This window comes from Thermobia domestica, chromosome 2 (genome assembly GCF_964235325.1).
Source record: "Thermobia domestica chromosome 2, izTheDome1.hap1.1, whole genome shotgun sequence".
Classification (NCBI taxonomy): domain Eukaryota; kingdom Metazoa; phylum Arthropoda; class Insecta; order Zygentoma; family Lepismatidae; genus Thermobia; species Thermobia domestica.
Genome location: NC_137455.1, coordinates 348,106,496 through 348,134,030, shown reverse-complemented (window position 1 = coordinate 348,134,030; position 27,535 = coordinate 348,106,496). Strand labels below are relative to the sequence as shown.

The following is a 27,535-nucleotide window of genomic DNA, read 5'->3' as shown; positions in this document are numbered from 1 at the left end:
GAGTGGTTGTTTAGAAGCAGCCATCAGCAATCATGTCAGCAAATATCTCTATGCACAGCAGCCTTAGACGCAAGATCCGTGGCTTCCCGAAGTCTAGTAAATCTTTTCTTGAGATGAAAGATAATGCGGCCAAAGTTGAAGGTTTTGATGTAAGTGAAGAGTAAATGGAGATCGCAGTCGTTGGATGATGGTGTAGACGCGCTATCTGGTGTCCTGGACGTAGAGGGAGCATCCTGATTTCGTGGTGGAGGGTGGTAGTTGCGGGGTGCCTTATGAGCCAGTGAACTTGTTACATTAGGACTGGAGCTACGGCCAGAAGGAGTTGATTTCTTGAGAGCATCTGAATAGGAGCAAAAGACGGCGCAACCGCGATAACTGGCTGGCTGGTCTCCACCGCAGTTTGCACAGGTTGCTGGCGTGGATGCATCTGCTTTGGCACAGGCTTTCGTAAAATGACTTTGCCCACACTTTACACACTTAGGTTGAGCTTTGCAAGTATCTTGTGAATGACCAAGACGTTGGCAGCGGTAACACTGCAGAACACTCGGCGTCCGATACAGCTCAAATGTAACTTTATAATGAAGCAATGAAATTATATTGTAGATCTCCTGTATATTTGGAGTTTTCTCGAGGGTGATGAGAAAAAGGGACATGAGAACCCTATCTCCACCAGTGGGGCCCCGACGAGACATTTGATGAATCGTGAGTGGCTTAAAGCCTAAGGTGATTAGTTCAGACTGAAGATCAGCGATGTCTGTATCGATGGGTAATTTACGAACGACAACCTTTAGGCGTAGGTCACTTTTGGCGATGCCAGTAGCGTGTTCAGTTTTCGTCTGTTCACAATAGTTTTTTATAGTTGTGAAGTCGCCCTAGAAGATACCTGAATCATGATACGTTCTTTGTTATGCCGAACCTGAGGCGATACTCTGAGGATCTTGGAAAGAGCTTTGGTAACGGTGTTAAGTGTTTTGGATGTCGTAAATAGGAGGTGGTTGAATCTCTTTGGTGAATTTGGGTCGTGGCTCTAGCACAGGAGACCCGTCAGCTGTGAGAGTAGAGAGAGGCTCAAATCTGTTGCTTATTGGTAAAACAGAGAAGTCTGATGAAGGTTGTTGGCCAAGTGTGGACTCCAAGCACCAGCCACGTCGCTTTGGTGTAGTAACCAGGGTAAAGTCCATGGCATTATCGTTTTGCGGAGGAGCAAGGTACGTCAGTCGCTGACAGGTTAGTCGAAGATGGTCGTGGCTTGGCAGTAGCGCCGGAAGTGGTGGGTCGCCCCAGCGGGACAAGAAAGTCCTCAGGCCATTATGGAGATCTGCTGATTTCTTCGTTGGTATCTTAGTCTTCTTTTTCGAGATGATTGGGTTGGACGCAGCCATCATGGGAGCTGAGAAGGGGTGGAGTGTACTCGTCTCCAGGAGGGGAGAGACACTTCGTAATCAGAATTGACTCTAAATGAATGCAAGGTCTTGAGTAGAAAAAATCCAGACAGTAACTCGATCTGGGATTAGTTCAAGGCTAGTACAAAGTGAACACCAGATGTGTGTTAGTACGCGTTATTGTGGTGAAAGTATCAATTCGACCTGGGTGTAGCTCAAACCTGTTACAAAGTAAGCATCAGATATGTGTTAGTACGCGTTTTTATGATGTAAATAATAATTCGACCTGGGATTAGCTCAAATCTAGTACAAGGTAAGCTCCAGGTATAGGTTAGTACGCGGAATATCACTAATTATGTGAACTGAAACCTCAAAGAGGTGAGTTGAAAATGATAATGATCAATGATAAAGAAAATGTGAAGAATGCTAGATGAACATGCAGCTGAAACCTCGAAATCTACTCGTAAAGAGTAGCTCGGGCCACGTCGATCGTATTAATGAAAATATGATCCTCCGCTTCAAAAATATGTTAAGCTCTTATTTTTTCCTTCTCCCCTCAATACAAGCGTTTTCTTTGCCAGAGAGCCAACGCTAGCTACTACCCGAAGAGGGTTACGCCCTCTGTAGGGGAAGAGATGTTTAATATATTGTACTGTCCAGGAAGCAGTGGTTGGGATATGGGTTGATACATAAACTTTATTGTTCAAATTGTGATGGTCATTATGGCCTTTAACCATAATTATGAGGTAAGGGAAATACATAATCTTCAGTGAAGGAAAAGCATAACTGTAAAATGATACGAGATGAGAAGATGAAGTGCGAAACTCACTACAACACATAGGTTCTGTTAGTTGAACAAATGCATTAATGAAGACAGAGGAGCGCTGTTACTACAAAAGATGTTACTGTCCATATGATGGTCATATGTGAGGTAGATGTGCGTCTGTAGAGTATGGTTCGTAATAGGCGGTGTCAGGGTGGTCTGGAGGTTGAGTGTAACGGTATAGAGTAAAGAGTAATGAGAGCGGAGGGAAAAGAGCAGCAGTAGGGGAGATGCTTTGGGAGTGGTCTTTAAAAGTTTTCTGGAGAAGTGAATGATTGTTGTGCAGGTGCTGGATGATGTATTTGGTTCGGAGTATTTCTAAATGATATAAGATGTGTGGAAACGTAAGTCTGTCTTAAAGATCTTGAGCGGGACTTGGTAATTTGATACCGAAAGCGATTCGCAAAGCATGACGTTCCAGGATGCGTAATTTCTCATAGTAGGGGATCTTAGCAGATATCCAAGCTGTAAATCCGTACATGAGAATAGGACGGAGAAAGAACTTGTATGTGTTGAGAAATGTATGAGCATTGAGTCCCCAGGTAGCTGCAGCAAGACGTTGCAGGAGACGTTGCGTGGCAAGAGTAAGCCTTCTTGGAGATGTCTTTTAGATGTGCTGCCCAGGTTAGATGCTCAAGGTGGCCAGAACTTTTACTTTAAAAAAAAGGACGCATACGAATCGGCGACGGAGGGGGGGGGTGACTTCCACATTGCATTTTGGGATTCGGCAGTGTCTTCAATTTACAAAATACACAAGTAAGAATAATAACACGGCGTTTCTAACTTAAGTACTACCCAACAATACTTTTAACTACTTCAACACTCAGAATCCCCACTCAATTCCCACTTGAACCACAAAATACATAATTCTCATGTGAATATTCAGAAGTTCTAGGCACGGCTGAACCTTCCCAATGCAGGGGCGGGGACCGACTTCTGGGGGCGACGGTGGGTTGTCATATTGCTACTTTTAAGGGCTCCAAACTTTGGGATGAGTTTTATTTATATATATAAAATTATGAAGGGGAGGATCGCCCCCTCTTCTGGGGGGACGATCGCCCCCTTCTGGATCCGCCCTTCTCCCAATGAGTGTTGGTGAAGAGTGTAGAATTAGAATTGACTACTTATATTTTGAATAATAATTACGGGACATCTGGGTCATGTTTGCTTAAGAACGGGACATTTAGGCGTCCCGTTTGTGAAGCAGAAAAAAACGGGACAGCGGTTGAAAATAAGGGACTGTCCGGGCTAAAACGGGACGTCTGGTCACCTTGTAGATGCTGATAGAAAGTGACTCCAAGATATTTGACACTACGAGTAGGGTTGAGCAATACGTCTTGCACTGTGATGTGCAGAAGTCTTGGATTTCTGCGGACACGAGAACGATGCTTCGGAGCAAGAAAGAGAATTGCTTAATTTTTTGCAGCGTTTATTCTTAGTCCCCAGTGAGAGCACCAGTCAGCAAACGCATTGATAGAATCCTGTAGAGCGAGATTGAGTTGGTGGATGGTTTTTCCTGTCGCAAAGAAAGCAGTGGCATCGAGCAGGAAAGTCGGAAACAAAGAGAATATATAATAACGGCGACAAAGCCGATCCTTGGGGAACTCCGGAATGTAGGAAAATGGGAAATGAAAACCTGGAATTGATACAGACGCATGCCAGTCGACAAGAGAGAAAATTAAAAATGAATCTGATGTAAGCAATAGGCAAGCGGAGCTGTTTGAGTTTATAAATGAGGGTGGGATGTCTGACCTTGTCGAATGCTTTTTCGAGGTCAAACAGCACCAAACATGATGGATTGTCTGTGTTAAAATGATTATAGATGGAAGTGGAAAGGCGAACCAACTCATCATTTATGCTGAAATAAATTCTGAAACCACCTTGTTCGAGTGGAATACGAATGAAAACGTTTAACAATGATGCGTTCCAGTATTTTATTAATGGTTGACGTTAATTGAAGAGGGCGGTACGAGCTGATTGAGGCAACGGGTTTATGTGGTTTTAGAAACATTAAGGTTTTTGAAGTTTTCCAATTAACAGGTATAAAGCCAGTGCGAAGAATAAAGATATGAGACAAAGGAGATATAAGACTACGTACGAACTTTCTTTAATGTGTCGATATGTAATAGAGTCCATGCCAGGGGCCGTCTTACGTCTATGAGTTACCACTGAGGTTATGTCAGAAATCGAGATCGGTGCAGTAAGAGGATTGTTTTCGGGTAAAGTCAGATGAACGTTAGCCTGTAGATGAGGCGAATCCAGATTGAGTTTGTCGACTGGATGAGAACGATGTGGATATTCAGGTGCAAGACATGTAAAGATGTCCTGCAGATACCTGGCAAAAGCATTGGCTTTATCTGTATCAGTATGAAGTGGAGTATTGTTGTCGATGAGAGGATATGTTGTGTGCGTATTTTGACCTGTCAGTTGCCGGAAACGTTGCCAATACTGAGTAGGATGTGAAAGAGAGCCGAGATTATTGCATGTTTTGATCCAGCATCGCAACTTGTAAGCTTTAAGGTAGTTGTGAACCGTTCGTTGCAATTGTCTGTGATGCTGAAGAGTCAAGGTTGCCAGTTGCAGCATAATCTCTATAAAACTGTCGGGATCGTTTTATCAGTGGTAAGTATTGAGGAGGTAAAGAGGGTCGAAAATTTGAAACCGTTGATTTAGGGATGTATTTTTCTGTGGCGTTATGCATAACAATGACGATAGAATCCAGAGCATGAGATAGGTCGGATTCAGTGGTCGGTGAACGAAGATCATTAAGATGATTCTCAAGGTATGATCTGTAGGCATTCCAATCTGCTTTATCATAGCGGTAGGTAATACGGGTCGGCGGCGTCTGAGAAGTGGTATTGCTATGAGTCTGAATAACTAATTTGATTGGAGCATGACCACTACCAATGAGGTCAACAACATTAACAGAACTACGTTGTGATATGGTACTCGAAACAATTATTATATCGGGAGTAGTCTGACTCGTGGGGCGAGTCGGTTTAGAAAGTGGCAAGATCACTCCGGTGGTATGACTGATGATGTAATTGAGGAACAATCCCGTTGGGTAACTGTCCGCCTATGTAAATTTACATCTGCCATGATTACGTAAGTACGGAAATTGTTGGAGATATATTGGAAGAAGGTGAATGTAATATCATGATCCGGACGAACGTAAATGGTTGCCACAGTCACGTATAGTGCTTGATAGTATAGCGATGTAATAAGGTATTCAGGAAGATTTGGGAGAACTGGAGAATGATTTCGAAACGGAATAGAAGGCGAAAACCCAAACGCTACTCCCTCATTGGCTCGTCTTGCTGGTATCGTGCTATCTTGGCGTAACAATTGGAAGCGAGATGTGCGGCAGGGCACTCTATGGGTGAGATGAGTCTCATTAAGGATGAAGGTTTTTATGTGTTCTTCTAGTAAAAGCGCTTCAAAAAGCGGCTTATGCTGTGGTAAAGAGCGAATGTTTAAAAATAAGAAAGAGAGCGCCATAGTGCAATACAGAATAATATGGATTGTGACTGGATAGCGTTTAAACTTCGGTTTCAAGAACATGTGAGTGATAATATACATTATTACCTGAATATGTTGGATAGATGTTGGCATGGAAAATTGCCTTGGCCGCGGATTGAATTTGTTGAGCGATCTGATGTCGTAGAAATGGGTGGATGTTTTGTAGCGAGAGGGTGAGAAATGTCAGTAGCTGATGAACAGTGACAGGTTGTTGTAAAGCAGGATTGGTCGGGGGTTGGATTTGTTCTAGTATGCGTAATGGTGCCACAGTCTCCGGTTTCGATGGCTCTGGAGCTGGCTTGAACTACATTTGTAACTGTATGTCGGGTGAGAGTGATCTTGACATGTGGAGCAGGTCGGAGGTAGTTTGAGATTTGTACAGCTGCGTGTAGGATGTGGTCCAGAGCAGTAACCGCACTTAAACGGGTTTTTGCACTGTGAAGTAGAGTGCTGCCCATAAACCTGACACCGCTAGCAGCGAAGAGGTAAAGAAGCAGAGGTGCATGATGGTTCATCGCGATGACGTTGTTTGTATATGTATGCGTCACGAGTTAGTAACTCATCGATAGTCTCTTGAGAGTTGGTCAGTACCCGCATCATGTAGGTCAAACCATGGTCGCTTTTGATCCTGAGGCATTTAATGACATTATGACCTTCTTGTTTTAGTTCTTGAAAAACTTCCTCGTCAGTGTAACTCGGATCTACCCCTCATATCACAACAGACAGTGTGGGTGATTTTCTCGGTGGCGGTGGTTGTTTCGTGCGTTGATCACTGACCTTGGTCATAATTGATTTAGAGCCAAAGATCTCAAAACTGAATTTGTTCCTGGTCGTACGGAGAAATTCCTGATCCGGCGTCTTAATAATCATGCCGTTCCGTGTTCTGACAATCTGAGTGATATTAGCCCGAGGCATATATTTTGTAATCTGCACCAAAAGAAGCTTTGGGTTCGAAAATTTAGGATCAAAATTCTGGAGTAAGAAAGAATAAATTGGTGGTCGATTCGGAGGAAGCAGGTTGGGAAACTGGCGATCATCCTGTATGTTGATGATCATTGATGCTTCAGAGCTTGCATCGTTTAACTTATTCTGGCGTTTAGCAGGCGCCAGCTTTGTGGATGCGACAGGAGAACGTTGACGAGCTGAAGAGCCCTGGCTGGTAGAAATTCGTTCCAGAGAATGGCATCTCCGTCTAATCGGTTTCCCGGAGGAGCAAGAAGGTTCCGGTGCAATAGGCGGTAAGCCAGAATGTTGCCCAATGACAAGTTGGGACGCCATAAGTTACGTTAAAGGTAATGAGTGAAACAGTGTGACGAAATGAAATATGAAATGAATGAATCATGAAGCTAAGCTTCCAAAAATATGTACACTAATGTGTACGGTAACGCAGTCTCCACTCGGGTGAAACCCTGAATCTCTCCCACTCTCTCGCCCGTTGCTGAGACTTGCCTTACTTGCGTTCACAAATACGTAATAATCACAGCCTGGACTTGACACTAAGAACAATGCCTCCAATGGGAAACCTGGAAACCAGAGAAGTATGAATACAAGCGCCTCAGCTCCAATCTATAACTTTGGGTTTCAACTCTTTCATTTACGGTTATATGTGATATCACGTTTAACAGAGACAAACATTTTAAGTGAGTGTACTTTAAATAAATTACTTAAATACATCTTTTTCATAAAGTTTATGTCGAGGCGATCCAGAAGAGGAAACTTTCTTAGTTTATATATATAAATACAACCCATCCCAAAGTTTGGAGCTCTTAAAAGTAGCAGTATGTCAACCCACCGCCCCCCCCCCAGAAGTCGGTCCTGGATCCGCCCCTGACGGGGTTCATCACATGAATTACTGTGGTTTTCACACTAGGGACTCGACCATTCTAAACTATTTTACTGGCAACGTATATTGGTTCGTTTAGCCAGGATTTCGTAACGAAGGGGTGTAGGGCGTGACATGAAATTATGAAGGCCCAGGAGCTCGATCAATCTAAACTACTTTACTATCAACATGTTTTGTTATTACAACAAAATGAGGATATGTTGGTCAGTATTTTAATAACAAACTATGAAGAAATCTCGAGTAAAATAAAGAATATATTGAAAAATATTTTACAACATTTACGTCCTTCCCCTGTTCATTCAAATATAACAACTTTCCTTTCATTAGGACCTCAACTATTACAAAAAGTACATATTCACTATTATAAAAAGTGCATACTCAATAATGTCTTGTAAAATATTTTACAATATCTACGTCCCACATAAAATTTTGTGTTTATTATTCCGTCAACTACTGTCCGTTCCAAATGACAGGTTAAAGGAGTAGTAGAAAATTGTTTTTGAAATAACAGGTTTGACACTGCAAGGATGCCAGTACGAAAAATTACGATAAAAAATGTCCAAGCTGTTACACAACGGCACCATACTTTCGGAAGCTTGAAATCTCCCTGACTAGTAGCAGAAATTTTGAGAATTCCGTAACTTCTCTAGAAATTTCAAATTTCCTGACACTTCCAGGATATCTCACTCACCTCGCCACAATGTATTGCAAGTAATACAAATCTCCTCATAAGAAAGAGTAACCAAAAGCTTCCTGTAGATTTTAATTTTTAACGCAGATCCTTCTTTTTCTCATTTCATTTTGTTTTATCCTTCCTTATTTTTTTTAAATTTCTGGTGTTGAAGGGGGTCCGGACCCCCCGGACTCCCCCTTGGCTACGTGCCTGCGTTTGTGGACGTTTATATATTTGTGGTCAATTCTTTCGACAATGAGATCTCGGAAACTACAAGCTCTAGAAACATGCCGTTTTCACTGGTCGATTCCAAATTTTGTGTAGATTATCCAGTTTTCATTCAAATTTTCAAAAACCGTATCGTCATTCTTTTATTCAACATTTTAGGGGCCGTTTTGAGCCCATAAGATTAACCTTGCAGGCCGAAACTACGGTGTTAGACAACCAGTAGAGAAGTTACGTGTGAAGGGTTGACGGACGTTGCTTAAATATGAATAGCAGAATCTATTGTATACTAGCAACTTCAAAGTAGGGATGGCCAAAAGTTCCTGGTTCTAGGAGATCCGGTTTTCAGAAACGGTTCAGGAACAGGTTCCAGAACCGGATTTTAGGAACCCGTTCCAGACCTGGATCCGAAAACCCGGTTCCAAAACCGGATCTTAGGAACCGGTTCTAGACCTGGATCCGAAAACCTGGTTCCAGACCTGGATCCGAAAACCAGAACTGGATCTTAGGAACCGGTTCCAGATCTGGATCCGAAAGCCCTCAAAGACCCGTAAATAAGGCACAAAGTTCACCTTCAAAACACTGCAAAGAGGACTACGCGCTTGTGCCCTCCGCGCCCAGACCCGTTTGTACCCCCAGAATAAAAATTTGGTCCACCAGTCGGTGTTTAGGCAAATAAGGTTGCCAGTTTGCCTGTTTAGCCCATTGAGATAATATAGGTTTCATTAAATTCTTCTTCCGATATTTTGTTCTGTACTGAGACAAAATAGATCAATCACACATGTGTGTTTCGAATTCTAAGTGTTCGAATTTGATTGTTGAAATCCCGTACTTGATTGTTGTTCATTTCCCTCATTCTACGTTTGATAAAATATTCAAAGAAATACTCCAGTATCTTTGGGAGTCACCCTTGCGCAGTCATTGCACTATATCCGATTGTACACTAATGAAATCTAGGACCAAAAATAGTGGACAGTTTCTTTTACCCGACTTCGATTCGACGTTTTGTTCTTGAGGCATGGTTCTTTTTATATTTTTCCGACAAATATCCGAGTGATCAAGGGGCCGAAAGGAAGCATTTTTGCACCCAAGTTGGTGTATACCTTTCGTTTTATTTCAGTGTCAAGAATAACCTGTCCACGTGCTCTGTATACATAAGGGCGTCATTTTATGTATTAAACCCAAATTGTTTCAGTAAAGTAAATGGCTAAACTGAGACAACATCTTTACTAGAAAAGCACTTTCCTGTAATTATTTTTTTGCCAAACAAAATGAAGCTCATATATCAATAGGTCAATGTAGCTATATTTTAGAAATACAGTAGGCACTCATTATTCCAGCACTGCTCTAAAAGACACAGGAACAATGAAATTTGTGAATAGAGAGCTTAAAGAAACTTTAATTTTTAAGCTGCGCCATATCGATTGCGCTTAACTTCTAGAAGTTTTTCGGGGGGGATGCAATAAATGAGTAGCAGCACGAAAAGCTCCTGTATTATCTTACCAAATAGACATACATATTAATTGCTTTACTGGCTTTATACTTTTTTTTGGGGGGGGGGAGTGATTGTACTCTTTACCTGTTCTCTGCCAATAGCAAATATATGAATGCTTAATTCAATACTGGTATACAGAAGAATTTTAAAAATATTTATCATGTGATATTTCGTAGACCGCCTTTTATAAGGGTGCACTGTACTCTTCACAGGTTCTTTTGCTAACAGCCACTATATGAATTTACTATACAGAACTGGTGTACAGAAGAACAACTAAAACCATTTGTCTATAATGTGATGTTTCGCAGGACGTTCTGTACTCTTCACAAATTCTTTATTAACAGTAATATACTACTCTCTGCCGTACTCTTAGCCTTCCTTCCACCACTGCTGTTACTGCGCTTTATTCTGGGATCCGAGTTCCACCCTTAGCAATTCAGTTGAAACGCCTCTCAGCCAAATTCTGTCTTCAACGTTTCCAATTTACCTGATCCTTTCTCCTCAGTAAACTCACTCTGCTCCGACACCTTCATACAGGCCACAAACGTTCTCCATATCTCGCATCTCTTCCTTTCATATACAGCAGTTGCCTAGATCTTGCACCACATCTGTTACACATCCAGCCACAGACTACAATACGCAGACTATATCCTTTGTCTGTGCATCCAGCGCACGTATAACCTCACTTGCTACTTGCATGACTATCCAGGTTTTCCCAATCTTTCTCTATAATTTTCCTCCAATACCTTCCCGCCCATCTTTTCACTCCCGACTCTTAGGCTAGTTTTAGACGGAAGCAATTATCGTAGCATTTCTCGTAGCAGATGTGCTGCCAAAAAATTCATATAATATTCTATGGCATCAAAAGTATATGGTGTTTTTAAACGGTAGCATTTTGATAAGCATCTGTCGTGACGCAGCAAACAAATTACTAGAGAAGAGCGCAATTATGGCTCTGAAATTAAGCGTGAGGTAGCTAAAGATATAGTAATTGTAACAACAGTTCTCGCCGGTCATATTAAAAAACGAAAATCACAAAGAAGTATGTGTACAAAGAGCACATCTACTCCAATTCATTTTTCTTTAGTACAATTCAATTTCCCACACAAAACAAAGAGCATGGATATTTGGCACAAAATCGTTCGCTTCTTTTAAACACACCACGGCGCTGCAATCGGACCAGAAATGCCGGGGAAAATGCAATGAAATAGAGCAGGTTCTATCGACAAGAAATGCCATAGGATATGCCATGGCGTGGGAAATGCTATAGCATTTGCTACTTTACACGATAGGATGTCGATGATACGATTTTTGCTACGAGAAATGCTACGATAAATGCTTCCGTCTAAAACTAGCCTTAGTAACATTGTTTCTCCTCATCCATTCCTACTCTCCCTCAGCGCACTGTGCATTTGTACTGCGACGGTTTTGGACAGGGCTTGCATTTGGGATCAGCCTTTTACGATTCCTCTCTTCAGCAATGTTTCAGCCTTAAACTGCCCCATTATGTTACTACCTTTCTCACTGAAGCTTATGCCTTGGTTGCGACTCTTGTTCATTCTCTTCAGCATCAGTATCGATCTATCTGTATCGCCACTCATTCTAAACCTCTCCTACAATCTCTACAATCTTCCCCCTGGACTTCGAAATCCTCCTGGATTCTTTATGAAATTCGTCTTCTTCTATACCGTCGGACTTCCATCAATTATACCACTTGTTGAGCTGAGCGAAGCGAAGCTCTTATACTCGGGTTAGCCGTTTGGTTGTCCGCGAACTCCTCCTAGACCGTTTGGGCGATCTCAACCAAACTTAGCACGCTGATAGAGTATGTCGTGCTGAGTGACAACATAGGTCGAAATCAAAAATCCGATGTACCATCGACGAATAATCACCGAAAAACGCTTCCTCCTAGACCGTTTGGCCGATCTCAACCAAACTTAGCACGCTGATAGAGTATGTCGTGCTGAGTGACAACATAGGTCGAAATCAAAAATCCGATGTACCATCGAGGAATAATCACCGAAAAACGCTTCCTCCTAGACTGTTTGGCCGATCTCAACCAAACTTAGCACGCTGATAGAGTATGTCGTGCTGATGAGAACATAGGTCGAAATCAAAAATCCGATGTACCATCGAGGAATAATCACCGAAAAACGCTTCCATAGACTTAACATGGGGAAAAAGTCATGATTACGTAGTTTAAGCTCGCTCAGCTCATTTCATTGCAATCGGGTATATCCATTGCATTCCTAGTTTAATTTGGTTCAGAGGTCATGTAGGCATCCTCGAGAATTCTCTAGCTGATACCACCGCCCGTTTCGGAGCCCTACACGGCACTCCTATAGATCTTTCAGTCTCGCCTATTGACCTTTTTCCACGACTTACTTTACTTCATGATCAACACTGGACTGCTTATAATGCCTCATGTACAAAGGCACGTTGGTAGTGGCTCCATCCTTGTTCTCTCCGCTCTCCATTTTGGTTCATTCAATATACTTTCTCTCCCTCCTACCTCCATTTTCTGCTCCGTAACAGACTTAACATTCTGTATACTCCCCAACCCTTATATCTTCTCCGAAAACGCACTACTCCACATTGAAACTATGTTCTCGATACTGGCTTCATCAATCATCTCATTTTCTCTTATCCTCTATACCAACAATATTGTCAGCCATTTCTCTCTATTCTTCATAAATTTCACGATTCTGGTCCATTTAATGCAGATTTGTTAATTTTCATCTTACCCTATCTGTTCTTACTGCCTATTATCTTTATTTACAAAGAACTACGTTATTTTGCATCTTATAAGCATCTCTAAAGATTAATCTCATTTTATCATCTGTTTTTTTTTTGAAAACACCGTCTATAATTGCCGGGAGAGCGATCTTCACTAGTGCATTTAGCAACCGCAGAAGAAGAAGAAGAAAAGAGTGGTTTTATTTTCGACATGTCAGGAAGAATTTTAAGGTAAATTATTAATTTTCTCCAAACTTTCTATAATGTTCCTAATTTTGATAATTCGTATTTAGTTTTCTAAGCAATTAGCAATTCACTTTCCATTCTAGTCCTTTTTTTCTATGTACCTATCGGGTTTGGTATTTTGAAGAAAAAAAAAAAATCTATAGTTCAGATTCTGAACATTAAAGCCTCAGAATTGGAAGAAGTCATATTAGAGCAGATAAAGGATTAGGGTGTTACCAGATATCGTGCAGGTGTAATTCTTTCATTGATTTCCTTGATATTGTCTTCTAAATGATCTGCAGTGAGGGACATGAAAGTATCTCATTTTGCATAAATAAAATTCAAGGGAGCCATTAGAAGTAATCGTAGAACAAGTACAATTCTTATACGATTTGCATACAAATACGGCGTCGGGATGTATGACATAAAACTACAGTGCAAAAGACGGATAAATTCTAATTACGGGGAGGAGCGGCAGAATTTTTTCCTAAAACATACTTTTTGATAACTATAGCCTAATTTTGGTTGTTAGGTTGCGTTGTATTTACCTTCATGGTATGTATTGCTTCCCACAATTAGAATTAATCCCCCAAAACAAACAAGGGGGATTGTGCTAGGTGGCCACTAAAAAGCTCAACTGATATATAACCGAGTCAGGGCAGGGTTAAGCTCGGGGCCCCGAGTGTAGCTAGGGTGCGTTCGAAGGGAGCAAGCGTGTCAGTGACGATGAATAGTATACACAGGTAATTGTTTAGATGTGTGGCCAAATTGTAAAAAAAAAAAAAAGATTTACAGGAGAAGTGAGTTGATAGTGGTGAGAAAATATCAAAAACAATTTTTAAAGGCAGTAGGGGACCTGTACAATCTGCAAGAGTAAGTGTAAGTGATTTGAGTGACAAAAGAAAGTGAACTGTTAGTAACGAAGACAGTAAACTACGTGCCCTCTGGGACTTTAACCCGCCTTCATTTGCTAACGCTCGCTCGGCAATACTGTCTGAATTAAGTGTTGGTAACCTAATCTAATGTATGAAACCATAACACGATCAAAACGCAATAAAATATCTCCAAATAAGTAAGTAAAAAGGCTGGCCTACCATCGCTAAACAATAGCCTATACGCGTAAGCGCGGGTAGTGAATACAAGTGGGTACACTGTGCAGAAATGTACTACACCGCTGGTGTAAAATAGTATCTAATAGTCATCTTTCAAATTTTATCCGTCGTAAAGCCCATGTAATGGTTTTAGACTTCTAAACCTAAAATACCATACAATTCTTATTACTTTGTATTTGATTTTATCGCCTACAGAAATTTGTAACCACTAGTTTTTGTACTCTTGTAGAAATTCTTCGCCAGCGGAAAATAGTACGTAATAAAGCCATATATGCTTATCTAAAAGCCATCTTTTATATGCGCTCACTTCACCTATGTCATTGATATAAGTATTCCCCTTTTGTAGCAACCTATTACAGGAAAGATCCATTTTCGTATGCGTTTTGTAATTTTTGATGTCTGAGAGACATGTTTGATATGGGGCTCCGCCCAAAGTCCCCCTCTAAAAGTTTATTTACATATACTGTAGTAGAGTGTTCTTAATAGTGCTGGATGGAAACATGAAAAGTAAATATGGCGCTATATTTTTATGGCACATGTCTGGACCCTGTATTTATACACAGATCTTGAAACAATTGTAATTTTTCAACAATTATTTCTAGTGGTCTCTTTATCATCATCTACACTATGTCGGGTTTTGTCATGTCGCCCAACACAAATATTTTATAGCACAGTGTGAAGGAAGTTAGTGAAAGAATTATAATTTATGAACAGTTATTTCAAGTCGCAGAATGAGTCCAGTATTTTCAGGCAGAAGAACGTGATTTTTTTGTCATTTATGAGGAAATGCTTCGTCATTATCTTAGAAAGTTTTTCGAATTCCTTAGTGCACATTCATTTTAAGAAGTCATTCAAGTTTTGCATGTAAATACTGCGTCCAGAAATATGCCATGAAAACTACAGTGTAAAAAAATACAAACTGATTCAGGGTAGAAGCGCAGCAGGGGACCTGACTTATAGCGAAAGGAGCAGGCGTGTCACTGATGGTGGGTTAGTTTTCCTATTTGCCCCAATACCTATAAACAATATAGCCTTTTTTGTCGATAACTCAAAAAAAAAAAAAAATCTTACGCTGCCGACTTTTACCAATAACATTTCACACCATCAACATGATTTTCACATTTGAAAATGTAATTGTTCCTCCACTTCTTTATTTTCAATGTCTTCCCTACATTTGCCACAGTTTCTGCTTAACTTCAATAATCCGTGCCGCTCCACAAAATGTGATAACTCTCTTTCTTCATCAACATAAGTTGTTATAAAACACAGACGAAATGTCATGGCCGTCATATGCAACTACCAGCTTTGAATGCTGGAAGTTAATGTCCTCATTACACCATAATGTCTGACATCTGCATGCCTCTACTCAAAATAGTACTAACAACACGCAGCCTCTGACATTTGAAATTACCACATTATGTACACTTCTTTTGTTAGCATGAAGTTCATGTAAAACAAGGTTGGCAAAAAGCATGGTTTTTATTGAAAAAACCGAAAAATCAGTTTTTTTTTTTAATTTACTTTATGTATTTATATTAGACATGGACAAAAATTAATTTGTTTCGCCTTGGTGTTAATATGCAACAAGGTTATGCTGGAAAGGGGGTCACATAAGCTTAAAGAATGATTCATACCCAATACTTCGAGTGAAGAAAATTGCTTGCTGCCGTGAAATTTAGAACTAAGTCAATTACCATTATTCTTAACGTAAACCACGTGAAGAGCCATCGTAAATAAAATCAAACTGTAGTTATCCTGCTCTTCTGTACAGTATAGAGTCTTGTAAATTTATTATCTAGCGTCGAGGATTCTTTTTGAGAAACTTGCGTGAGCCATCAAATAACACTTGGAAAGGAAGTTATCCAAGTTAAGTGTATTCTCTTTGCCGATGATGATGTGTGTCTGTATAGCGAAATTTAAATTTAAGGAAAAGTTTTGAAGGATATGACATTAGATTAAATATTAAGCATGATAACTGGAACGAAGTGGGCTGTGTTCAAGTACAGAGAATTTGGAGCTGGGAATTTGCAGGTGGTTAATTTTAGATGGCATTATTAAGAAAAGTTTAAAACGTGAACAGGAAATAAAAGCAAGAATAGGAGTAATGAAATCAGCGATATTTTATTACTCGCAAAATAATCAGTTACAGAAAAAGACTCGTCAGATATTTCGTGTAGAACATTTTCTTGTAGAGTAGAAAATAAATACTTTTGGAAGCGTTCAAAATATGGACATATAGAAGAATTGAGGAAAATAACCGGCCAAAATAATCAAAAAAACAATGAAATGTTAGCAAACGTTGAATAGAAAAACGTACTGGAAGTAATTGAAAAGACAGAAATAACCTAGTTTATACATTTTTCAGAAGAAAATGTCTTATTATGGATATGAGTATTTATAGTTATTAATTACAATAAAAGCACCAAAATGAGAAGTTGATAGAGCATGTATTTTTACTCAAAAGCAGAATGTTATTTTGATTCATTGGCATATATTTCATGTAGATACATAAATAATACTAAGTCAAAGCTATTATTATAAGTGTATATGTATGTATTCTCCTTTCATAGGTTTGGAATAAAAACAGGCATTATTGGGGCAGCAATTTATGTAACAGCCGAGCAAGGAGTATGGGGAGACAGCTCACGGTCCATAAGTTTGTATGAGAAATTACGACAGAATGCTGCACCGTACTTAAAGACAGTGACAGAACATGAGGTAACTAGTACAAGTTTTCCAGTTGCAGATAAAAAATTAAATGTTTTTCATTGATTTTTAACAGTTGCGTACCAATGGTATTTTTACGTTAATATATACCAATGGCGAGGGTCGGTTATTGACTCCATTTTATTTCTATACACTTGAAAAGAAATGAATGTGACTATGTTGTTCAAATGAAGTTTAATATGAACGGCTGGATGCATGATGATGTCAAATAACGTACGACGACATTATTTCCAATTTCTGAAAGAACAAAAACCTTAAAATAAAACATCGTTTATAAAATAATTAAAAATAAGGTATATACAGATGGTGATCAGAAAAATGGAAACACCTGTAGTTGGCAACACGTCAGATGTATGGGTTGGCAGTGGTGTCGTGGCGCCCGCAGCGCCGGACCGCTGGTGGTAGTGTGTTAAGTCGGTCTCCATACTACGTCAGGCGCAGTGGAACAGCAGTGCCCAGTGGCTGCAGCAGACGGAGGTAGTGTAAAATGGGAGTCCTCTCAGTTTCAAAGAGGGCAAATTGTTGGTGCGCGGTTATGTGGAGTGAGTGTGACGGCAGTGGCTACTGTGTTAGGTGTGTCTCGTGGGACAGTGTGGAAGGCGATGACGGCCTACACAACACACGGAAAAACCACATCGTGGAAGCGGAACAGTAGGCGGAAGAAAATCATGAGTGACAGGTCACGCCGGGTATTAAAGCGCATTGTCACGCAGAACCGTCGTGCCACTGCGGAGCAAGTGACGGAGGAACTCAATCAGCACCTCCCCCACCCTGTTTTGACAATCACAGTCCGCCGCAAATTACATGATATGAACTTACGGGGTCGTGTTGCACGGGCCAAACCGCTCATCAGGGACCATAACACTTTCGCACGCCACAAATGGTGCCGCGACCATGCAACTTGGACCGTTGAGGACTGGAAACGTGTGATATGGTCGGATGAGTCATCCTTCACCCTATTCCCAACCACGGGCCGTGTTTATGTGTGGAGAACGCCCAAAGAAGCTTATGATCTGCAGTGTCTCCGCCCAACTGTGAAACATGGCGGCGGCTCGGTGATGCTGTGGGCCGCCATATCATGGTTTTCATTGGGGTCACACTTAGCGGACGAATCACTGTCAACGATTATGTCGCAATTTTAGGAGACCACTTGCATCCTATGGTCCGGATGTTGTTCCCGGACAATGACGCCATCTTCCAGGATGATAATGCATCCATTCACACAGCTGGCGTTGTTGCAGCGTGGTTTGAGGAACATCGGGATGAAATTCAACACCTTCCCTGGCCCGCCCAATCCCCAGATCTCAACATCATTGAACATCTGTGGTCCGTCTTGGAAACACAACTCCGGCGACGATCTCCACCTCCATCCTCTCTCACAGAACTGGCCGATGCCCTGCACGAGGAATGGTGTAAAATTCCACTTGCTACCATTCACGACCTCTATGCCTCCATCCCACGTCGCATCAAGGCTGTTCTGAAGGCGAAAGGTGGCCCGACACCATATTAATCTGGTAAGTTGCAATTTCGTTCAGGTGTTTCCATTTTTCTGATCACCATCTGTATGTATTTTTAGGAAAATTTTACAAAGTAATCATGTTCTCTTTGTTTGTCCATTCAATGCTACACTGCATGCAGGGTTCTTTCTATCATCTGTTCTTCCTTTTTGTAATTCATAAAGAACATTATGTGATCAGTATAATTTTTTACGAGACTTTTTTAGCAACAGTAATTTGGCCATGCCAAATTAATATGGTTGCTATCAGTTGAAAGATACCTTCAAAATGGTCAAGGCTGTGTCGGAAAAATTAACAGAGATATTGTAAAAAAATATTGTATGGAGTCAGTCGCTGACCACCTCCATTGATGTGTGACTGTTAAGCAAATTTTTATTAAAATCGTTTTGCGAAAATTTCACTAACTGCAGACCAAAACTTTGATGGCCCATAATTTAGGAGTCAAAAGGCTGCACACCGTAATATTTAAAAAACTTGAATAGTAAGTCAAGGTCTACAGTCATGGAAGGTTTGATCAAGATCAGACGAGTTCGGTAGATTTTTTTTTGTTTGTTTGTTTCTGGAAATGTGACACCTCAAATTTGGTGCCCTATAACTCCGAAACGGAAAGCCAACACACTTTAATATTTCATAAATTTAAATCGGATGACTTTTTTTTTTCTTTCTTTCTTTCTTTCTTTCAAAAATGACAAATTTGATGCCCATACCTCGGGAACCAAATGCTTGCATACCATGTGTAGTAAGCTTCTCTAGGTTTACCACAGTGCCAAGTTGATCCAGATCTAATGGATTCGGTTGAATTCTTACGATATATACTGTCCGGGATTATTTCGGGGAAAATCAGTGAAGGGCGAAGACAGAGGATTGTGAAATGAAGTCTAGTTCTGTGTCCTATGGTTATGCTGTACAGACTAAGGAGACAGATGAAAAAAGTGAGTGGTTATGAAATAATTAATGGAATGGGAATTTATAAGGAAACAGGATATATATCCCTTTGGCCATAGTTGCAGGGTACAAAATTTCAGTGTTATCTATTCATTAAGACATTTGAACTTGAAATATAGAAATCATAAAAACTTGTCAAAATAAATGGTTTACCCTATATATATATATATATATATATATATATATATATATATATATATATATATATATATATATATATTATGTAGCAGGCACACTTCTTTTCTCAAAGCTATACTGATCACCAGTTGAATTAGAGACAGGACAGTTGCAGAAACCACCCCGCAAAGGCTCCACCAGTGCATGTGAAGGAAACGCATCGCACGTGTACTGCTGCTGTGTGCTTCCTCTCTCGGTATCCGTGTCAGTGCAATGTGTGACGGGCAAGATGAAGGACCGCAGTGCGTTTGACCGTGATTAAATTGTGACTGGCTGGCTCAAAGCGGCTCGGCACTCGGATTTTCAAAGGCAACTATGTCAAGGGTGTATCGTGAATACCTGGCTTCCGGTAAAACCGCACCCGCACAGGCAAACTGCCGCGGTCACGGGTAGGCGCCGACTGGCCGGCATCGTAATGGTCGATAGACGGGCCATAGTGTGCCAAATCGCAGAGAGGTTCAATGCAGAACAACGCAGTATTAGCAGCCACACAATCCACAACCACCTACTCGCCATGGGGTACAAAAGCCATTGTCCCACGTGAGTACCCCTTCTAACCGCACAACATAGGAAACAACGTCTAGCAAAGACAACGGTGGACAAAGAAACACCGCCACTAAACCGTGGAAATGTGAAAAAAGGTTGTATGGACAGATGAGTCACGTTTCATATTGATACATGCCGATGGACGGGTACGGATGCGTTGCTTGCCAGCAGGCAACTATGCAGGCCGGTGGTGGTGATATTCTCATCTGAGGCAGTTTATGTGGACTGAAATGGGTCCCCTAACACTTGTGACACAGTCCCTCACAGATAAATGCTACCACGATCTTCTGGATGATCGTGTCCTGTCATTTGCTCGGCTGCAACATTCGAATGGTGACCTCATCTTTCAGCAGAACAGTGCGCCGGCCCACCGTTCTAGGATGCCAGCAGACTGGTTTGATGAGCACTCATTTGATCTGGCAACACTTCCGTGGCCATCACGGTCACGGCGGACCTCAGTCCCATCGAACACATCTGGGACGCCATGGAACGACACCTTTGAGCTGTGGACCCTCTTCCGACCAACCTGCGGGCTCTGTGGGTGACTTTACAGCAGATATGGCTGGAGATGCAGCGGCGGGTAGCCGTCGTCATCAGAGCAAAAGTTGGTGCTACACTGTATTAGGTAGGTAGGCTAATTTAATTGGTGATTAGTGTATAAGAAGAAAAAAATACACAATTTTGATTATTAGTTATAATATTTTGTGATGGACAAGCCCGTATGCGTGGATTTTCTCTTAGTTCTCCCACTGAGTACCTTTACTGTATTCTTTTTTTATTCCCATCTTCACCATCCCCATTACGCTCAGAGCTTAATCGTGGGATAGGAAAATGATAATGATGATGAGCATGAATCGAGTTCCATTCACTGGTCTAGTGGCTTGAGTACTAGCGCATTACTGTGTTTCGGATTCCATAAGCTATAGGTCTACGTGTCATGTACCGTCGGCACCGAAAAGGGTCGGTCGGTCAACTCCAATCAATCACCCAAAATAAGCAAAGTCAAAAACTTGTTTACATTGGGTTAATACACTAGACAGGTCTAAACTACATTTTAGAAAATGCATTTAAGGGAACAATTTTGCCTCGTCTCATTATCGAGAAGTATTTTGCTTAAATCCGGCAGTCAGCCATTCTGATTACTAATTTTGAACCTCCTGTCTTAATTTCGCAACTAATGTAATGAAGTGATAAGTATGATGTCTACTCCTTGACCCGACTTCTTACAAAAAATATGCTTTTCATTCTATGTTCTTCTCAAGTTAGCGTTCAGTTTCCCTTTTGAGCGCCGAGGCTATATGAAACGAAATGAGGGATGTAAATTTTAACTTGTTTGAAGAAAGGTGTAAATTGTAACTTTTTCTCTTTTTCTGTATATAACTGTTTAAATTATAATACTGTTTATTACAACAAATGTTGTTTAATGACAATAAATATATTCTATTTCTAATAGTACATTTCACAGTATCTCGCACACGTTAGATGACAAATCACGAACATTAAATATTTAATTACCTGATATTCGTCATAAAATCAGTAATCTCAAACATCTGTATAAACTCTCACATGCCCCACTCAGGTCCCAAACGCTACTCTCAGAATTGTGTATTTCCAAGTTCCATTCGGACAAACACGTTACACACATTTTAATTTTTGTAAATTTATTTTTTATTTTTATTTATTTATGTATTTATTTATTTTTTTAAATTTTAATCCATCTCGTTTGTCAGTGGTGGCCATTTTTGTTGAGCACCGCGTTGCCAATTAGTGACTTTGCAGATGTTAGCGTAAACTTATATGTTGATTATTCAAAAACATTGCAACAAACCTAATTTTCTTCAGCAATTTATGTTCTTTACTTTTGTCTCTTAAAAAGTCTAAATTGGACCCTAATAGATGAAAATTACTCCCTAAGTTTAGTATCGAGATTTAACAAATTCCACTGCTTAGAGCTGAAGTTTTAATAAGGAGGTAAAATATCAAAGTTCATTTTTTTATTATAATTACATATAGTACTATGCTCACTGTAGCTAGAGTAGCAACACTGATAAGTGCTTCGTACTTTCTTTTCTTTTTATGTTTTTTTAGTTTGAAATATGATATCTATGGTGGGACATGGAATAAACAGAGAACACTATAGTAACATTTTCAGCTTTGATATTTGATTTAATACAGATATGAATTTTCAAAAATTGCGCATTTAACGTGAATTTTCATGTTAACCAAATTGAAAAGGAAGACTACATTATAGCCATAATAATTCCTATTTCTATCAAAATGAGAGAAAAAGTTCATATGGACCTATGGGGGAAAAGGGTATAGTTTCAGAGCTAGGGCTGTCCAAAATCGTTGAAAAACAGTTTTAACACGCACTATATCGAATTCAAGAAACCATGGAGTGGCGGAGCATATGAGCGTAATGCAAGTCATACATAACAATCCAAAAGTGCATACGTAATTATCGTTCAGTGGGTGTGTAAGAGATCCCCTATAGTGTATAATTCCTATACATGCTCTCAACAAAATTTTCAGATATGTTCTGATTTTAAGGTGGGTCTAGGGTAAGCAGAAGATAACCTTTGACAACAGTGAAAATGGAACGCTTCGGCGGCAAGTCGGAAATATTAAGACACAGCCAGCAACATGGTCTCTCGTGTTCGGAATAACGCTTGTTGTGATGGTTTATTTCACGCTTACATGTGAAAAAAACGTGAAATGTGCCGTGACAAAATACATTGCAGCACGTGTTATTCCGAACCGTGAAGCTGACGGTTTCTAACAATCCGACTACGCGTCGAAGCATTCAGCGTCCATCAAGGCTTATCATTTGCCTACTTTGTACTCACTTTGAGATCACAGCGTATCTGAAAATTCTGTTGCGAGCATGTTTGGGAATTATACTCTGTAGGAAATTCCATGTATACTCATTGCACATTGATTTAATATACATTTTTCGATTGCATATGTATGACGTCCCTTACACTGATATGGACCGCCACTCCACGTTTTCTCAAATTCCAAATAGCATGTGTTGAAATTTAGCTTTTCAGCGATTTTGGACAGCCCTAGCTATGGAATTATGGCTTTCCTCACAGGTACATATAAAGTTTTTCTCTTATTTTGATGTCAGGAATCATCCCGTACAGTTTGTTGGCATAATTCATTAACATCCTGTATTAACAGAAATCCTTTTGAAATAGAAATCTAATACTCATCAATTAAATAATAATAATAATAATAATATAAACCTATTACTCTGTTACAAAATTGATAAAAAAGAAGTTGATATTTTTTCTAATCTGGATGACTGTTAACAAGCTTGCTTATTTCTTCAGAGAGGTTTTGTAGAATACTATGTAATCCACCTGTTGCCGTTGTAAGTTCAAGATATGATATTTTTCTTAGAATATTTATAATAGATGCCCGAACACAATCACTAACAGATTTCTTAAATAGTGTTCTAGGCCCTGCAAGATGATAAAATCGTAGATACACATCTTGTTCTCCAAACTGATTGGTTCAACCTCAGTCAACCGCCATCATCTCTCATAGACATATGCAACTGTGTTATTTGTTTGTGAAGTTAAGGACACTACTTGAGAAACACAATTATATTTGTAAACGTCCGTTTTAGATGTCCGTAGCATGTAATTAAGTTTTCTGAAACGCCATGAAATTTGTAATATTTTCTTGTTCCTTTGACTTGTATATAATTTTTAAATCTACTTTTAAGTGCTTCGATATTAGTAATAATTACTTGGCAAGACAATACCTTTTACTGTTTTCTTTGTAGGATTTTTTTTCTGCTGTTCTTTGCAAGCTAGCTTTACTTCACGCTTTGTTGTGCCTCCTACTCCATTACACATATTCTTGCCGTGGCAAGAGGTAAAAAATTGTACTCAGTTTCTAGTCCAACATCTATTTTGGTTGCATATGTTTCGTTTTTGGAGGTAGGATCGGAAACTAAGATTACATGGCCGATATTTCTGGAATTTCATCTGTTATAAAGGAATGAGGAGTGTGCGGTAATTTTATTACATGGAGTTGGCAACTGTGCAGAGTTTCAGCCACCCTCCACCTACGGTGCTAGTTGTAGGTAAACAATGGCGACTCGTTTGGAAAACTAGTCTCGCGAAGAAGTCCGTCAATTTCTGCGGACGAAACATGTAACCGCGGCTGAAATTCACTTGCAGTTGGTAGAGGTTTACAGCGAGACTGTAATGTCTTGTCAGCACGTTTCAGAACGGTGTCGAAAGTTTGCGGCTGGTAGAGAAAAGGTCACCGAGGAGGAGCGCCCACAGCCCAGAAGACCACCACACTCCTGAAGCAGTTTCACTGGAACAACATCGACCACCCTCCCTATAGCCTAGATGTAGCTCCAAGCGACTTTCACCTGTTCCTGCACTTGAAGGACCACCTAAGAGCCCGTCGCTTCGCTTCAGACAACAAGGTGAAACACTTTGTGACAACATGGCTGAACACGCAAGGACAGAATTTTTACCACAAGGGAATCTTCAAACTCACTTCACAAGTATATAACTGATATGGAGACTATATCGAAAGTAACCTTATGTATTATCTGTTGGCTGTACTGGTTGTATGAAATAATCTATACACGTTTCACTGCGGGCTTTCTAACCTTACTTTTTGATCACTCCTCGTATTCTTATAGCAGCTGCCACGTCCATCCGCAAGTACATAATGAGCATACAGAGACATGAGCCTTTATCTGCTGTACTTATTTCAGTTACAGTAATAGGTTTCATGTTTTCCAGATATTTTTTTCTACTTTTAATACTTCTTTTTATTTTTATCCGTGATTGGTTATCAATTTTATTTAAATTTCAAAATTAACTTCTTTTATTTGAATGTTGTCAGCTTATTTCTAAGATGTAAGTCATTCAACATTGAAATAGAGATAACAAATTAAAACAATGTAACCTATGATTCAAGTTGGTAAAGTACAGGGTGTCCGAGACGAAACTCCCTAATTTGAAATGTAAGTAATACAACATGTATTTGATACGTAAAGAATATTCATACAAAAATATGTACACAAGGTTTCGAAGTTTTGTTTGTTCAATCACACTATTTCTACATGAGCCCCACGTGTGGTACGGGGGATGTCTAACCTATATTCGATGTCTTTCCAGGTATCCTTTTGCATCTGTGGCGTAATTGTCGCCATTACAGTTCTAATCCTGTCACAAGGCTGTTCCAGAGTTCATCTTGGTAGAGTACAACCTGTCCTTAAGATACCCAGGGTAGTAGTCAAGTGACCGGGTTGGGCATGGTATTTGGTAACTCCCCAATTCGTCTTTGTAAGCATTCCTCACTCAATGCGTTACGAACTTCCACGTGTCAGTGTGGAGGTGCTCCATCCTGCTGGAAGAACAGGTGTGAGTGTCGATATCTCATCTGAAGAAATACAAATATGTGTGGCCAGTGATAGTTGTTTCTGCAAAGAAAAAAGGTCCAGTAATTTCATCCTCCATTAAGTCACACAAGACGTTAATCTTTGGGCTACTCGAGGATGTTAAGTACTCCAGATTGGCACACAGTGTCTGGTGACTGTTACACTGAGGTGAAATGTTGCTTCATCTGAAAGGATAGTCTTGGTCAAAAAGTTGTTGTTTATGTCGATGCGCTGAAAAATGTCTTAGACAAACGTTGCTTGTTCGGGTTTATCGTCGAATTTCATCTCAAGTGTAACAATTGCACTTTGTGCATAAAGCTTTAGGCACTTGCGTAACATATCGTGGATAGTTGATTTTGTTACACCAAGCTCACGTGATGCCATACACTAAAATGAACAGATTTCTTAGGACTTCCTGCAAACGTATCTGAAATACGATTAACAGTCTCCTCTTATGTTCTTGATGATCTACCTACCACTATGCTTCTTCGCAACAGATTCTCTCTCTAGAAACGCTGCTCTCCACACCTTGACTTCCTTGGCATCGGGAGAGTTTCTGTGGCACTCTGCATGGAAACGTCGCTGAACTGCATTAATGTGTTTCTTATTTGTTGTTTATATAAAGTATGTTGCACCATAACATTTTCGAATTTATGCTGACTCTTTTATTAAGTTGATTACGGAGAGAATTAGGTTAAGACTGAAGGTAAAAAGTAATTGTACATTTCTTATTTTCTCCGTTATCATGTTGACAGAGGAGTCCGATTTAGTTGATAATTTGATGGAACTGCAGACTTTTAAGAAAAAAAAACAGTCTTCACGTAAGGAAGTGTAAATATTCGTTGTAAAATGTTTTCATGATTAAGTTGGTGTTATATATATTTAAAAGACAGTAAACCACATTAGTATTATTTTCTAATAAGTTTGTAAATCGTGATTTTCAGCTGTTGGAGCCACTAAAAGCAGAAGATTTAGTATTGCCTGCTAAACAATATTGGAACAAGGGTGTCTATGCAAGCTGTGGTTTCTTGGCAAATTTCTCTGATCATGCTGAGCGAGTAGCGATTCGAGGAGTCAAGTATCTTATGCAAATTTCTGAGGCCAGCAAAGCGAAACAAGAGGCACCTGCAACAGGCGAACAAGAAAGTAAAGAAGCAGAGAAAAAATGAAGCTTTCATAATGTTAGTAAAATTGTAAATAATTAAGGTAGAAAAGAGGCTGTTGCATAATGTCAAATGAAAATTCTGTAAATATAGTCACAAATCTGACGTAACTACTGTTAACGTTTTTGTTGAATAAAAAATTTGAATTATTTATATGAAAGATCTGAATGTTCTTTTCCTTAAAATGTAATCATACAATCATTTTACGTTGATTTTAGTTTTAGAGCGATAGCAGATTTTGTTATAAGCAATGAAACTGTTTCAAGAAGTTTTAATCTGTATCACAGATTTTATAATTCACTTACATGGTTTCAGTGTTCGGACACTTTTTTCGGGGACATCTTGAAAGTTGCTAAACTGGAGGCATAATTATGATTCTCTCTTCTAGTTGAAACAACTAACGGTTATGCCACTAGTAAAAAGTGTCCAGGCTAGGATACATTTCTAATTGTTTTATTATTATTATTATGCGGATGCTGAATCTAATTAAATTATTTTTAAACATACGCGTCCATACGGTGCCTAGAATATGTCTCAAATTTCGGATATAAGTAAGAATATCCCAACTTTTAAGTTTTTTTTCTCGTGACACTGTGGACGAATTAACTAACTCTATGACCTATGGAACCCGGACGTTCAATGCCGCGTTAACAAAAGCTTTCCACTGACTTCTGTTCTTAGCCAACTGGATCCAGTTTCTACTTTTATACTATTTCTGCCAGATTCTTCTGCCAATATTGTCCTCCCATCTGCGCCTAGGTCTTTCTAATGGACATTTTCCGATTAGATTTCGAGTAAAAACTTTGAAAGCGTTCCGAATTTCTTCCATTCTGGCTACATGACCTACCCATCTAAAACTCTTAGACTTGATGACCTTAACAATATTTGGTAAACGATATAAATTATGCAGTTCCTTGTTATGAAGTTTCCACCATCTCCTTTCCCATTCCTCTTGGGTCCGAATATTCGTCTCTGTGGACGGATATGTTTGAAAATAAAATCATTCGATTC

At 39.8% G+C, this 27,535-nt stretch overlaps 1 protein-coding gene across 1 annotated transcript; it reads left to right on the top strand.

Moving 5' to 3' along the window:
• The first annotated feature begins 12,775 nt into the window (after positions 1 to 12,775).
• QIL1 (MICOS complex subunit MIC13 homolog QIL1) lies at positions 12,776 to 26,684 on the top strand. The gene is made up of 3 exons (XM_081749244.1): positions 12,776 to 12,927; positions 16,604 to 16,751; positions 26,306 to 26,684. Exons 1-3 carry the CDS (start codon positions 12,908 to 12,910, stop codon positions 26,528 to 26,530), a joined length of 393 nt encoding a protein of 130 aa, XP_081605370.1. The 5' UTR covers positions 12,776 to 12,907; the 3' UTR covers positions 26,531 to 26,684.
• Positions 26,685 to 27,535: the final 851 nt, after the last annotated feature.